At 37.0% G+C, this 13,109-nt stretch overlaps 1 protein-coding gene across 9 annotated transcripts in view; it reads right to left on the bottom strand.

Moving 5' to 3' along the window:
• Positions 1–13,109, bottom strand: part of LOC126299535 (SR-related and CTD-associated factor 4) — a 197,143-nt gene that overhangs the window by 31,808 nt on the left and 152,226 nt on the right. For all 9 annotated transcript variants that reach the window (XM_049991518.1, XM_049991519.1, XM_049991516.1 and 6 more), the window contains exon 18: positions 12,321–12,532. In XM_049991518.1, the coding sequence (XP_049847475.1) occupies positions 12,321–12,532 (212 nt within the window). The remainder of the gene's footprint in view (positions 1–12,320; positions 12,533–13,109) is intronic.

The following is a 13,109-nucleotide window of genomic DNA, read 5'->3' as shown; positions in this document are numbered from 1 at the left end:
CACTCCCTTTTCCTGCTGTCGAGTTCCAGTCCCCCATCACAATTAAATTTTCATCTCCTTTCTTTAACTATCTGAATAATTTCTTTTATCATATATATTTCTTCAATCTCTTCAACACCTGCAGAGCTAGTCAGCATGGTCTTGGCTATGATATGCATCACTATGCAGTTCATATTAGCTTACCCACATTCCTATTTTCTTATTCATTATTAAATCCACCCCTGCATTACTCCTATTTGATTTCGTATTTATAGCCCTGTATTCACCTGATTGTAAGTCCTCTTCCTCCCACCACCAAACTTCACGAATTTCCACTATATCTAACTTCAAATCCATCCATTTCCCTTTATAAATTTTCTAATCTACCTGCACGATTAAGGAATGCTAATGCTCCGATCTGTAGAATACTAGTTTTGTTCTTCCTGATGATGACATCCTCCTGAGTATTCCCCACCCAGAGGTTCATATGGGGGACTATTTTACCTCCGCAATATTTTACCCAGGACAATGCCATCATCATTTAACCATACAGTAGAGCTGCATGCCCTCGGGAAAAATTGCAGCTGTAGCTTCCCCTAGCTTTCAGCTGTTTGCAGTACCAACACAGTAAGGCAGTTTTGGATGATGTTTCAAGGTCAGTTTAGTCAATCATCCAGGCTTTTGCTCCTGCAACCATCAACTATGGACCTTGCCCCATGTGGAATGGCTTGTGTGCCTCAGTGCCACAGATAGCCATAGTGTAGGTGCAACCACAATGGAAGGGTATCTGTTAAGAGGCCTCATTATATTATGTCTTATCAAATTATTTTTAATGATGTCCATAGCTTCTGAAATTCGTATGCTGGTGTATAAATCTGTCATGGCTAATGAGGCAAATATAGCAAAATCGGGAATGTCTGTGTTATACATTGTTTGGGCAAGTTCATAGTTATTCTTAATGTTAAAATTTTCTTCATAAATGCAACAGATTATAAAACATCATTAAGATTTTTGTTCAACTTATAAGGAGAACACCTTATTTGTTCACAATTGGAGGATTTGCATATTTTGTGTAACTTAATTTTTGGCCTTAACTTGGATAATTACAGATTCATAATTTTCAAAGAAATCTCTTCTCACAAAAATAAAAAATGCTATGATCAATTGGCACTTTAATTGCAGTTTTAAATTTTGATAATACATCATTATTAATTTCTATGATGTGATTTTCATTGAAAAATTATGAAAATACACTCACCTTCTTTTTCTGCATTGGTTACAGTTGTTGTATCTTCTGTCAGTTTACTATTTAGACTTTTTACTTAGTGAAAATCATTATTTAATTTGTGTTTACTTATTTATTTTGTAATATGTTCTTCAGTTTCACAGCTTCAGAAAGCAAAGAACTTATTACAAAATAAATAAGTAAACACAAATTAAATAATGATTTTCACTCAGTAAAAATTGTAAATAATAAACTGACAATACTTAAAGCAATTACAACCAAAGCAAATAAAGAGACTACATTAGTAATTACTAAAGACTAATATGTTTCCAAAACTTAAAAATTTTTCAATGATAATGATATCAGGGAAATTAATAAAGATCTAACAGCTTAAACTTAAAACTACAATTACAAAACTAATTGATAACAGCATTTTTTAATTTTTGCCACAGGAGATTTCTTTCAAAATTATGAGTCCAGAAATACCCAAGTTGAGGTCACACTTCAAGTGACACTCTCAAAATACACGTATGCATTGAATCGGGAACCTATACATAAAACAAAAACCTAACTGATATTTTAAAATCTGTTTCCATTCATGAAGAAAATTTTAATATTAAGAATAGCTATGCAGCTGCCCAAACAATTTATAACATTCCCGATGATGCTAGATTTGCATCATCAGACATGCCAAATTTATACATCAACATACCAATTTCGTAAGTTATTGAAAGCATTAAAAATAATAGTAGATGGTTATAATTAAACTTTCCCTAACACAGAAACTAATTACTGCATGAGAACCAAATTCTGTAGCATTAATGTCAAGGACATAGGGAAGAGAAATAATGCAGAATCAATTCAATTGAAACACTTTTAATGTGCTGCTATGGTACATCATACCACTACGTACCTGCACCATTACTGCTACAAAAGGGGCTCATTATGGTGGCCATCAGTGTCCAGAAGAGTCTGAAAGCACAGGATTGGATTCTGCACAGCAGAACGATGCATGTCCATAGGTATGCTGGCAACCTGTCTTGAAATGCTGCGTTTCAGATCAGCACTTGTGTGAATGTTCCCCTGGAAAACCCTGTTCTTCAGGTAGCCTCACAACCAAAAATCAGAGTGAGATCAGGTGGTCAGGTCGGCCAAGAATTTTGAAACAATCGGCTGATAAGTCAATCATTTCTAAATGTGTTTTGGAGAAGCAGATGAACTTCACAAGCAAAGTGCAGTGGGGCCTCATCTTGCATGAGAACTGTTGATTTCAATGCATCTCTCTCCTGTAGGGCAGGTACGATATGTTGGTGAAGAATATTGCAGTAACGCTGGCCAGTCACACTGCATGTCTTTGGTCCTTGAGCATGAACCTGTTCAAAAAAGGATGGGCCAATGATGAATGTAGCCATGAAGCCACACCATATGGTGACACATTCACCACACCGAGGAACTTCATGCACAGTGACTGGGGGTGAAGATCCCGACACTCGGCATTTCTGTGTGTTCATCTCTCCCATCAGAGAAAAATGAACTTCATCTGTTCATAGGATGGTCCACTGCCAGCCCTCGTCAACTCCAATCCTTGCGAGAAAGTGGAGAGCGAAATCAACATGTTAGCACGCATCCTGTGGTGCAAGATGTTGTACAAAATAGATTTTGTACAGATACCACTTGAAAAGGTTCCGAAGCACTTTTTGTACAGTGGATCATGGGCTGTTCAACTGTCGGGACACGGCATGTGCACTGCCTGATGATCGGGAATTGTAGGCAGCGCTGCCTGCCATAGCAACAGCAAATTAATCAGGAACCTGTGGTGCAACCGGTCATCGGCCTCTTCCCAGAGCAATGCCCAGTTCTCCAGTTGATTTGAACTACTACTTCATGCTCTGTACAGCAGGTGAGAAAGAGGACCCTCCTGTAATCCTTTCAGCTGTCAATGGTCTTGAAGTACATTTGCAGCATTACTGTTGTTTTGATAATAGAGCTTCACCAAAAATGCCCTACTCCTTTTGTCCAAGCTCATGGTGCCAAGTCAACAATTCCACTGTGACTTGTCACATGTGTAAGGCTATGAATCACGATGAATGGTCACGGCATCTGGTAGGCGTAGTTGGAAATGGACAGTGGCACTGTTACACGTGGAAATCATGCACCCCATACGCTGGTAATTAATGCTACCAAGTTTGGTACTCATACAGCAATTAGTTTCCACGTTATAACACATTAAATAGCACAATTTTAATTATATTAGTTTCTTTCAGTGATAAAATTAGCACTGCATTAGCAGTGGGAAATTCTTTAACTGGGACTTAAGCAGACTTTTTGTCAATCACGTTGGAATTAAACTTTTTAAAGAAAATCCTGAAATTACCAGTAAAATCATTAATTATAGGAAATATGGTGTGACAATAATAGGAAATATAGTGTCACTGTTGCTTCAAACTGGCTGAAACAGATACTTCATCCAAACTTTTCAACACATTGATCCTAAACTTTCATTTGCTGTACGACATAAAAATGTAAGAGGAATCAGTTTTCTTGATCTTACCATTTCTAATCACAATGATAAACTTTTTGCTACTTAGAGAAAACAAACTGCAACAAATGTTATCATAAATACAAAAAAGTGTTGTCTGATTCAATTATACCTAGAATATTAAAATTTCTGGACAAGTCGGACGAAATTCAGAAAGAACTAGCTATTCTTAAGCAGATTGCTAGGGCCAACAATTTCATTACCAATGAAGTAGATGATTTGGTCAATAAATTACGGAAATTGACAGTCTCTTAATGGAACAAATTTAAAATTTAGCAAAATTACTGATATGGGTAATATAAATTTTTTTAACAATACTGACACCACCGTAACTTACTTTACTAACACCTTTCTACAGAAGGTGCGGAAACTTACAATTGATAGTTACAATAACAAATATGCAGATTCTGGTTTTTTAAAAGTTCTTTGTGATGACTGTGGTAAACAACACATCGGGCAAGTGGTCTGAAGTTTCCTTATCCACTTTACAGAACACATTACAGGCAGTGCCTGTGGTAAATCATTATTTAGCCAACACCTTATGCAAAATAATCATTCTGAAAGTTCTCTCCAGAATAACTTAAAAATCCTGCATTATGCACCCAAAGGGTACGTGATCCCTTGAGGATATTGAGATTTATGGACATTACAGAAATGAGCCAGCTTTCCTTACTAAATGAACAACTGCACTTATGAGAAAAACATTTTTAAGATCTTCCTCTTTTTATCTTAGTCTCTCTTTATAGCATAACTTGTATTTTTACATTTTTCACTAATTGGTTTCAATATCATTTTATTTCTTGGGCTACATGATCCATAGATGGTGTATAAGTCTCAAACTGTACTTATTTGCCAATTACTGGTAATTTTGATTATTTTTGGCTGTTTGTATATTTTTTCCAATTCCCGGCTGACCAGTTTTAGGCAGCACATTTTGGCTGCTGGTATATGTTTTCTATGTTCAAGTTCCAGGACAACAACTTTTTAACCTGCACACTTCAGTTTGTTCACCTATCTTCACACCTCCACCGTGTCCAGTGGCATAATCTTAATGGCACAACATGTGCATCATCACAGATACATTCATCTGTTCGTGGCAGCTCATGGACTGTATACATCTCCACAGCAACTAATGGCTTCTGCTTTTCGACACACTAGTCACTCACCAAAACTTCATTTGTGTAGCACTGTATACAGTCTGCATTACACCTTTGGTTTGTCGTCAGCTTACCGAGGGTGCACCACATCTGTACTCTTTGTGCCATCTCCATGACAATACATGGTTTCACTTTTAATCATCTTTGCTGCAGTCGTATTCCTACTATTAGTTTTATTCTGTTACTTACTGCCCATAGGGGACAGCTAATAATCCCATAACTATGACTGGTTTCTGTATTCACTTTTTATCATTGTTCCACTGATTAACTACTGCCCATAGCAGTTACTGTTGATATAATTTTGTGCATTATTTCTATTTTTTAACACTCAAATCTATTTTCCTAATATTTTTGACATTTTTACCTCACATATCGCCTCAATGGGTCTTACTATTGCCACGCAGCAGGCTGTCTGAGAGGCTTCTCCTATTTAAGCCATAGTGTATTGACACTTCAACATTCAACATTTATGTCTTTGCACAAATGATTTGCACTCTACTACTGTCTCCACTCACTCACCATCTCAGGGTATACACCTGTTCATTAATTCTGTTTTCCTTTATCAGTGTTTTTGACTTCATTGTTTCTGTGTCATTCTAAGTTGCAGCATTATCTGTATTTCATAGATCTGTCTTAAAGATGACCATAATCAACTGAAACCAGCACAATTTTATAATACTTTATGCATTCAAGACTGTTTTAAATTTTTAAAAGTATATGCCTATATTTGCCAACTTTCACTGAAAATCACAGAAATATTGCAAGGTACGTTAGTGGGAACTATTTATCCCACTCAACTGTGCGTGAGGTGCTAGGTGTGAAGCTGTGGAATCAGCATTGTGTTTATTTTACGCTTCTCGATTTTAGAATGTCTGCACACCAAATGACATTCTGGTAATTTTGCACTCTGAAATCAGATGATGTAGAAGACTCAGACTGCCATACTGACTCGATTCTCATGAAGACATTAATTCAACAAATAGTTAACAGGTTTCCAATGAAATTAATGATAACATTATTGTACCAAGTGATGTTATGGGTTTTGATTTGAAAACAGAAGCTAGTGAACCTGGAAATGTATCTCCTTGTCATAATGTATCCAGCTCAGCCCTGGAAGGAGATGCTTCCATATTTTCTCCCAGTGCTAACAATGGAGTGAGAATACTTCTCATTTTGAAAATCTTCCAATGACATTAGGAGGCAGCACATAAAATTAAGCTAGCTTCTGAGAATCTGATATTGAAATAATATATTTCCAGCCTTTATTTACAGAGATATTTTGTTACACTTTTGCAATCAAATGAACTGATCTGGATAACAGAAAAGGTGTGTAGGTAAGTCAGGGAAGAAATCATTTAACTTCCAACAGGTAATACATTACTGTTCCTGAGCTAAAAGATTTTTTGGGAATTATTACTTTTGATGGATATACATCAGAGCCCACACTCCTGAAATTATTGGAGTAACGATCCTATTGCTGGTGTTTCTGCAATTGCATCAATGACGACAAAGGGGTTTGAGCATTTGCACTGCAATGACAACAGCATGTCTGTCAAAAATGGACAACTGGGGTATTAAAAGCTGCACACAGTCCGATCTGTCATCACCGCTCTATCAAAGAAATTGCGCCAACTGTGGCAACCACCTCTTGTTTTGGCACTTTACAAATGTAGGGTGGCCTTCAAAGGACATTCAACACAAATAATATATGTCAATAAAACCAATCGTGCATGATTATAAATTGGTGCCTAGCTGATGCTAAGGCTGGGTACATTATAAATGTTGACATCTACACTGGAAAAAGAAGACAAAGATGACAGGTCCGAATTTTTGTTGGATGAAGAAGTTAATTATACTAACCAAATGTAATGGTTGGAAGCAAAAGGCTGGTGGCATTTGATAATTATGCTGCAGATGACACCCCCCCCCCCCCCCCCCCCAAAGGACACAAGCAGTGTGCAGTGTATCCAATTTGTCTGTGTATAGAATAAATTCTGTATGGAAGCGTGAAAAAGTGTTTTAAATGTTCGCTTAGCATGTATTTGAGGCAGAACATGGGAAACAGCTCAGTATTCACCTAGTAGAATGTGGGAGACCACCTACAAACCACATCTATACTGGCTGGCACACTGACCCCTTACTGTTAATCTGCTAGGTTAATTTGATCCGGAGTCGCCACACCTTCCTGTTCTGCAAGTGGTCACATTAACATACGCACCTACTTTGGTGGGTTTTGGTAATTATTTTACAATTTATGAACAATTATTTTACAATATATCGAATAATGGAAAGTTACAGTGTCACGGACTTTATGATGATGGAACTGTTCATTCAAACAGGAAAGATTTGCCAGATATGCTGAAAAAAAAAGAAAAAAAATCACAACTTAGCAGAAGAGAATTTGAATTTGCTGTCAGGTCCTGCACTGCAGCAGCAGTCATCAAATGACAGGATGGTAAACCTGTGTGAGTATACTATCAAATTATCACAAACCAAAAACATAACTATCGTTTTGAGAACAATTGAAAATGGTAGCAGAAGTGAAGTATTCTAACCTCTGGCTGTGTCAGAGTACAATAAAATAATGGGAGGAGTTGATAGATATGATCAGCTGCGAGAATGGTATGCTGTAGATCATCGTTCATTGAAATGGTGGCACAGACACTTTGTTCCTACATTACATGGAAACTTCAAAGGACACAGATGGACAAGCTACCTTTAAGGTTGCACTTGGCAAGGCAGCTCATCTTTGGCTTCTCAAGTCAGAAGCGAAGAGTGCATTTCTGAATGCTGACAAGAGGAATGCATGGATTTCCTTATGCAGAAAGTAAGGACTCATTTGCCCAAAAAATTTGCAACAAACAGAATATGCCACCAAATAATGAAGAAAAGAGAACAAACATAACATGTAGTAGCTGTCAAGTACATTGTGTGCAATACTACGCCTCTCTATTAAAGACATTTTCTGTACTTAGAAATAAATATTTTCTTTTAAATTCTCAAGTTGAGGTACTCGAGCATTTAGTGGGAACAATAATCTAAACTTTTTTTCCCCTCCCAAAAGACTAATCTCTCACTTTCAAGATTTAAAAAGTGATTTTAATAGTGATTTCTTAGCTCAATAAAGTGCTCATAAAAAGTCTACAAGTTTTGTAAATAATTTGGTCATGGTAGGATTAAACTAGCTACCAAATTATCACTGCTTAATGAAATAAGTGTCAATAAATATTGTATAATTGTTTACAAAGGTTCTGTGACACACGACATGTGTTCTCAAACTGACTGTGAAATACAAGTAGTTAATAAATATCATGATTTTGTCATCATGGCGACTCGTCACTTTAAAAACTAAATGAATTATTGCAGAAATTTTTTATTACTTGCTGAAATGAACAGCACGTTTTACAAAGTTACTTCCATTTCTACATGGATTGTTAGATACTGTTACATTTTCCCATTTTTAAATTTTGCAATAAAGAAGAATGATATTTTATTATCGATTATGCACGGTGTCCAAGGAGGATTAATATTCAAGGGATAAGAGGGGAATGACCATTTGAAGCAAAAACGTCTAGTAGACATGGGCTCTAAAATGTATACCTTAAGAGATATGAGCACTACTATGTCTTTGAGACTGTGAAACAAATCCATTCTACTACACGCTCTTTGCTTTCCATATTTTGAGAGATGGTAGCATGGACCAAAACAAGGAAAAAATGTCCAATAAACATGGGCTTTAATGTGCATACCTTAAGAGCTATGAGCACATATATATCTTCCCTACTATGAAACACCTCTTCTACTGAAAAAGTGCTCATAAAACTTGAAGTATGTGCTTTAGAGTCTACGTTTACTCGACTTTTTTGTTTTGAAGGAGCTTTCCTGTCATATCCCTGAATATTGACCATTCCTCCTGGGACACCCTGTATAAGTTCTCTAATAATAGAAGCCATGAATGGAAGAAAACTCACTGTAGTTACAAAGTTTCACGTTACTGATGATATGAGAAGTCATTTGCAGGTAACACACAGCTCACATTTAGTTATCATAGTACATAAAATAATCTACATATCATTGTATATGCCCTGGCAATCATAAAATACAGAATTTTGTGGTTTTGTCACTTACTCTTACTTACAGTTCCATAGGATTATCAAAATCATAACTCTGATGGCTATGAAACAAAGAGGCAAGGTTACTGTTAAAGATGTCATTGCTGAAGAGAGAATTAGGTTTGAAGTACAAGCTCACATTGTACAAGAGAGTGGAACAAAATTAGTCACATAGTTTTCAGAAAGCACATCCTCACATCCATTTTGAGTAATTCAAACACCTATGGAACAAGTTAACTCATCACAACATACAAGCAGTGTTCACAGAAGTTACATTATCACTATTATGGAACTTGAATTGTGGTGGTAATTGCCTTCACCTTCATTGGTGTGTGTGTGTGTGTGTGTGTGTGTGTGTGTGTGTGTGTGTGCTAAATCGTGGTTTCTGTACTTATATGTTCTGTAGGTCATTTGAATGATTATTTTATGGAAATGATGTGGAATGAGTCAGTTTGTGGGATATGTATACGTGATTAGTATTAACATGAATGATCATATTTATCATTTTATTCCTACTCATGCTTGAAAACAAGCTGCATTTTTAAAGTAGAAATTTGCCAGTGGTATAGGACGAGTTGTCCAGGATAAATAATTTTCCTTTTTGAGACACTGACAACTTTAATAATAAAGGATATTTTTCCGTCTAGTACTGTGTGTATGTTCCTATTCCTCTCAAACCGCAAGGGATTATTTACGACGAATCTCATTAGCGGAAATATGTACTCTGATGGCATAGTTAAAATGCCTAGCTCCTTCAACAGGTACCTACACGACATTCATGGGTGAACACGAACGAACACAGCTTTTTAACTTAACACAAGTTTTGGGGGTGTTTATGTAAAATCAACCATGTTCCCACACAAACAGATATATATATATGAATTTAGCCTCACCACGTGGCAAAACCATAAATCAGGTAGCCATTGTAGACATTAATAGCTGTTAAAGAGTCCGAAGTCTTAAACATCCTGGTCATTTGCAAGCTGGATATTGAATTGAAAACCAAGTACAGGAGAAACAGCAATAGACTATCTGGTATTAAAAGAAAGAAACTGAACCACAATAAAGTAAGGCTTGGTTACAAATTGTAAATTAGGAATCAGTTTGATAACCTAGAAGAAAGAAATCAACCAGAGGGTGAAGATGCTGAATAAGGTATTTGATGACAAAGACAGTGAAGGCAATTACTGGACACAACAGAAGAAAAATTAATTAAAAGCAAGTCAAATTGTTCAAATATCTGGGTGTAATGTTGCAAAGCGATATGAGATGGAAGGTGCATGAGAGAACTGTGGTACAGAATTGAATGGTCAACAGCAGTTTATTGGGAAATTTTTTTAGGAAAGACAGGTTCACCTGTAAAGGAGACTGCAAAAAGGGCACTGGTGCGACCTATTCTTGAATACAGCTCTAGTGTTTGGGACCCGTACCAGGTCAGATTGAAGGAATTCAGAGGTGGCCTGCTAGATTGGTTACCAGTAGGTTTGAACACAGATACAAGTGTTATGGAGATGCTTCAGGAACTCAAATGGGAATCTCTCGAGGGAAGGCAACACACTTTTCAAGAAACACTAGTGAGAAAATTTAGGGAATCAGCATTTGATGCTGACTGCCAAATAATTCTACTGCTGCCAACATACACTTTGCGTAAGGACCACCAAGATAAGATATGGAAAATTAAGGCTCACATGGAGGCATGTAGACAGCAGTTTTTCTCTTGCTCTGTGAACGGAACAGGAAATTAAATCAAAAGTAGTGGGACAGGGTACCCTCCACCATGCACTGTACAGTGGCTTGCAGAGTATCTACATAGATGTAGATGTCAACACACAACTGATTCAGAAGGAAGAGAGTTGAATGACTAGCCAATGCAACCATTGACAGGAGAAAAGAATTTTTCTGGGACGCCAGAGGGGGAAACGAAGATTAATACGATCAGAAAACGTAAGTCGGTGACAAATTGAGGCAGCGCTTCTAAGCAATCAAAAACTCAAGAAGAAGAACTGAAATGAGAGCCACTTTTATTCTAGGTAGGAGTAGTTGCTTAGTGGCCAGTAAAGACAAAGTTTTAAAGACAACACTTCACCACTTAAATTAAGCTCCACTACAATCAATATAACATACTGAGAAAATGGAAGGTGAGATGGGAGATGAGACACCAGCTGTCAATACAGAAAAACTGAAGAAGAGAATCACCATGTTAAAGAACAACATGACATCTGGAGAACATGAAATTGTGGCAGAAATGCTGAAAGAAAAGAAATTTGTGATCCATAGTGAAATATTGCATCTCATTCATAAGATATGAAACAAAGGAGGAAATGTCTGAATAATAGAAATAACTCTGAAATACACATTCTCCAAAAAAGGCCAAAAGACAAACTGCTACAACTACCAAGGCATTCCCTACGTAACATAGTATACAAAATGTTGTCTACATATACAACTAAGGGCAATGTATTCACTCTGAGACACCTATGGGAAAAGTACTATGAGCGTAACATGAACTTTTCACCCTATACATAGACTTTAAAAAGGAACAAAACAGAATTCACATAGGGAGACTAAATAATACTGCAAGAGTGTTTAATGACACAAAAATCTGGTCAATCTAACAAGAATGTGCATACAATGGTTTGCAGTGTGATGGAAATGTGTCAGACACTTTAAATGAAATACAGCTCAGAGAGGGTGACACAAAGCTGCTGCTTCCTTTTTCCCCAATCTAAAGCTGCAGTGGGATATAAGGAATGCAGTGGTTCAGAATTGAACATGCCCCGTATGTGGTGAATGTATGTAAATTATAATGTAGGAATATGTCAAGACAAAGATGAGCTGAAAAATGTGACAGAATGAATCATGTAGCATGCTGCAAAATGTGCAACTGGGCCACCTGGTAGTTAGAATACAGTGCCCGTGTCTGCCCATGAGTGAGCTGATGTGCACCCTTATCCAACGGGGCACTGTCGAACACCCTTCCCCAGGATTTCTAAGTCCTGGCACATACAACAAGATAAAGATAGATAAGACATCATCGTCAACCCATTGTGACCTACAGCTCATATGTAGAAAGATAAGTATGTAGAACAACACTTGCTTTCTTCAATACAAGGGTTATAACAAGGATATTCAGACCAGTTAAAGACGAAGATGAGTGGAGACAACAGAAAAATAAAGTAGTCTATGATATGACGGATAGGCATTAGATTACATACACTGTTAAAAAGCAAGCTGACCTATAGAACTAGTCACATAGCATTGTCACAACAATTCATGAGAAGTCAACAGCATATTATTAGACTACTCACCATCTCTTTCTCGATCCCGGTCAAGATCACGTTCACGGTCTCGATCCCGATCACGTTCCCTGTCTCGACTGCGTTCACGATCTGGTTCACGCTCCTTTTCTCTATCGCGGTCCCGACCACGATTACGGTCCCTCTCACGATCCTTAGGCCGTTCTCTTTCAGCAGATGTTCTTTCTTGTGTTGCTTTACCCTCTCTTATGTTGAAACCATGCCTGGCAGAGGAAGTATGATCTAGTCAGTCATTGTTTACATGAAAATGAAAAATCGTTCACATCAAAAACATTGCAATTTACAGTATTTTACTGTTACACAGAAGTACATCAAGGAAAAGTTTTGCAATATGACTTGAGATTAACAAGGTAGAAGGAACTTTTTGTTTCTGTTTGGGCCATCCATAAATGCACTGCAGCCAGAAGCTTTACCTTCTCCAGGCAGTTTTTCCACAGCTATTATTGGTTAAGATGGAGTAACATTACAGAAGAAGAAAGAAGATAAATAAGTAGTTTCACAATTTGCAACAGACTGACAGCTGTTCAATGCTTAGAGGAAATATTTCCTGTGTTTGCAGATAACTGTCTTCATTGTTCCACCATATGCCAATGGTTCAATGACAACCACCTTCACTGGTTCTTGAAGGGAAACTAATGAAGATAAAATGCTATGTCAAAGAGATGTAGTGCTAACAACAACAACAATTATTATAATACATTATTTATATTATCATTATTATTATTATAACAATAATTAAAGTTGTTAGAAAGTGGTGTGCAGGACAATGCCTGCCTTGAG

Source organism: Schistocerca gregaria, chromosome X (genome assembly GCF_023897955.1).
Source record: "Schistocerca gregaria isolate iqSchGreg1 chromosome X, iqSchGreg1.2, whole genome shotgun sequence".
NCBI classification, from domain to species: Eukaryota; Metazoa; Arthropoda; class Insecta; order Orthoptera; family Acrididae; genus Schistocerca; species Schistocerca gregaria.
The sequence above is the reverse complement of the archived record's forward strand: the minus strand, read 5'-3'. Positions and strand labels throughout refer to the sequence as shown.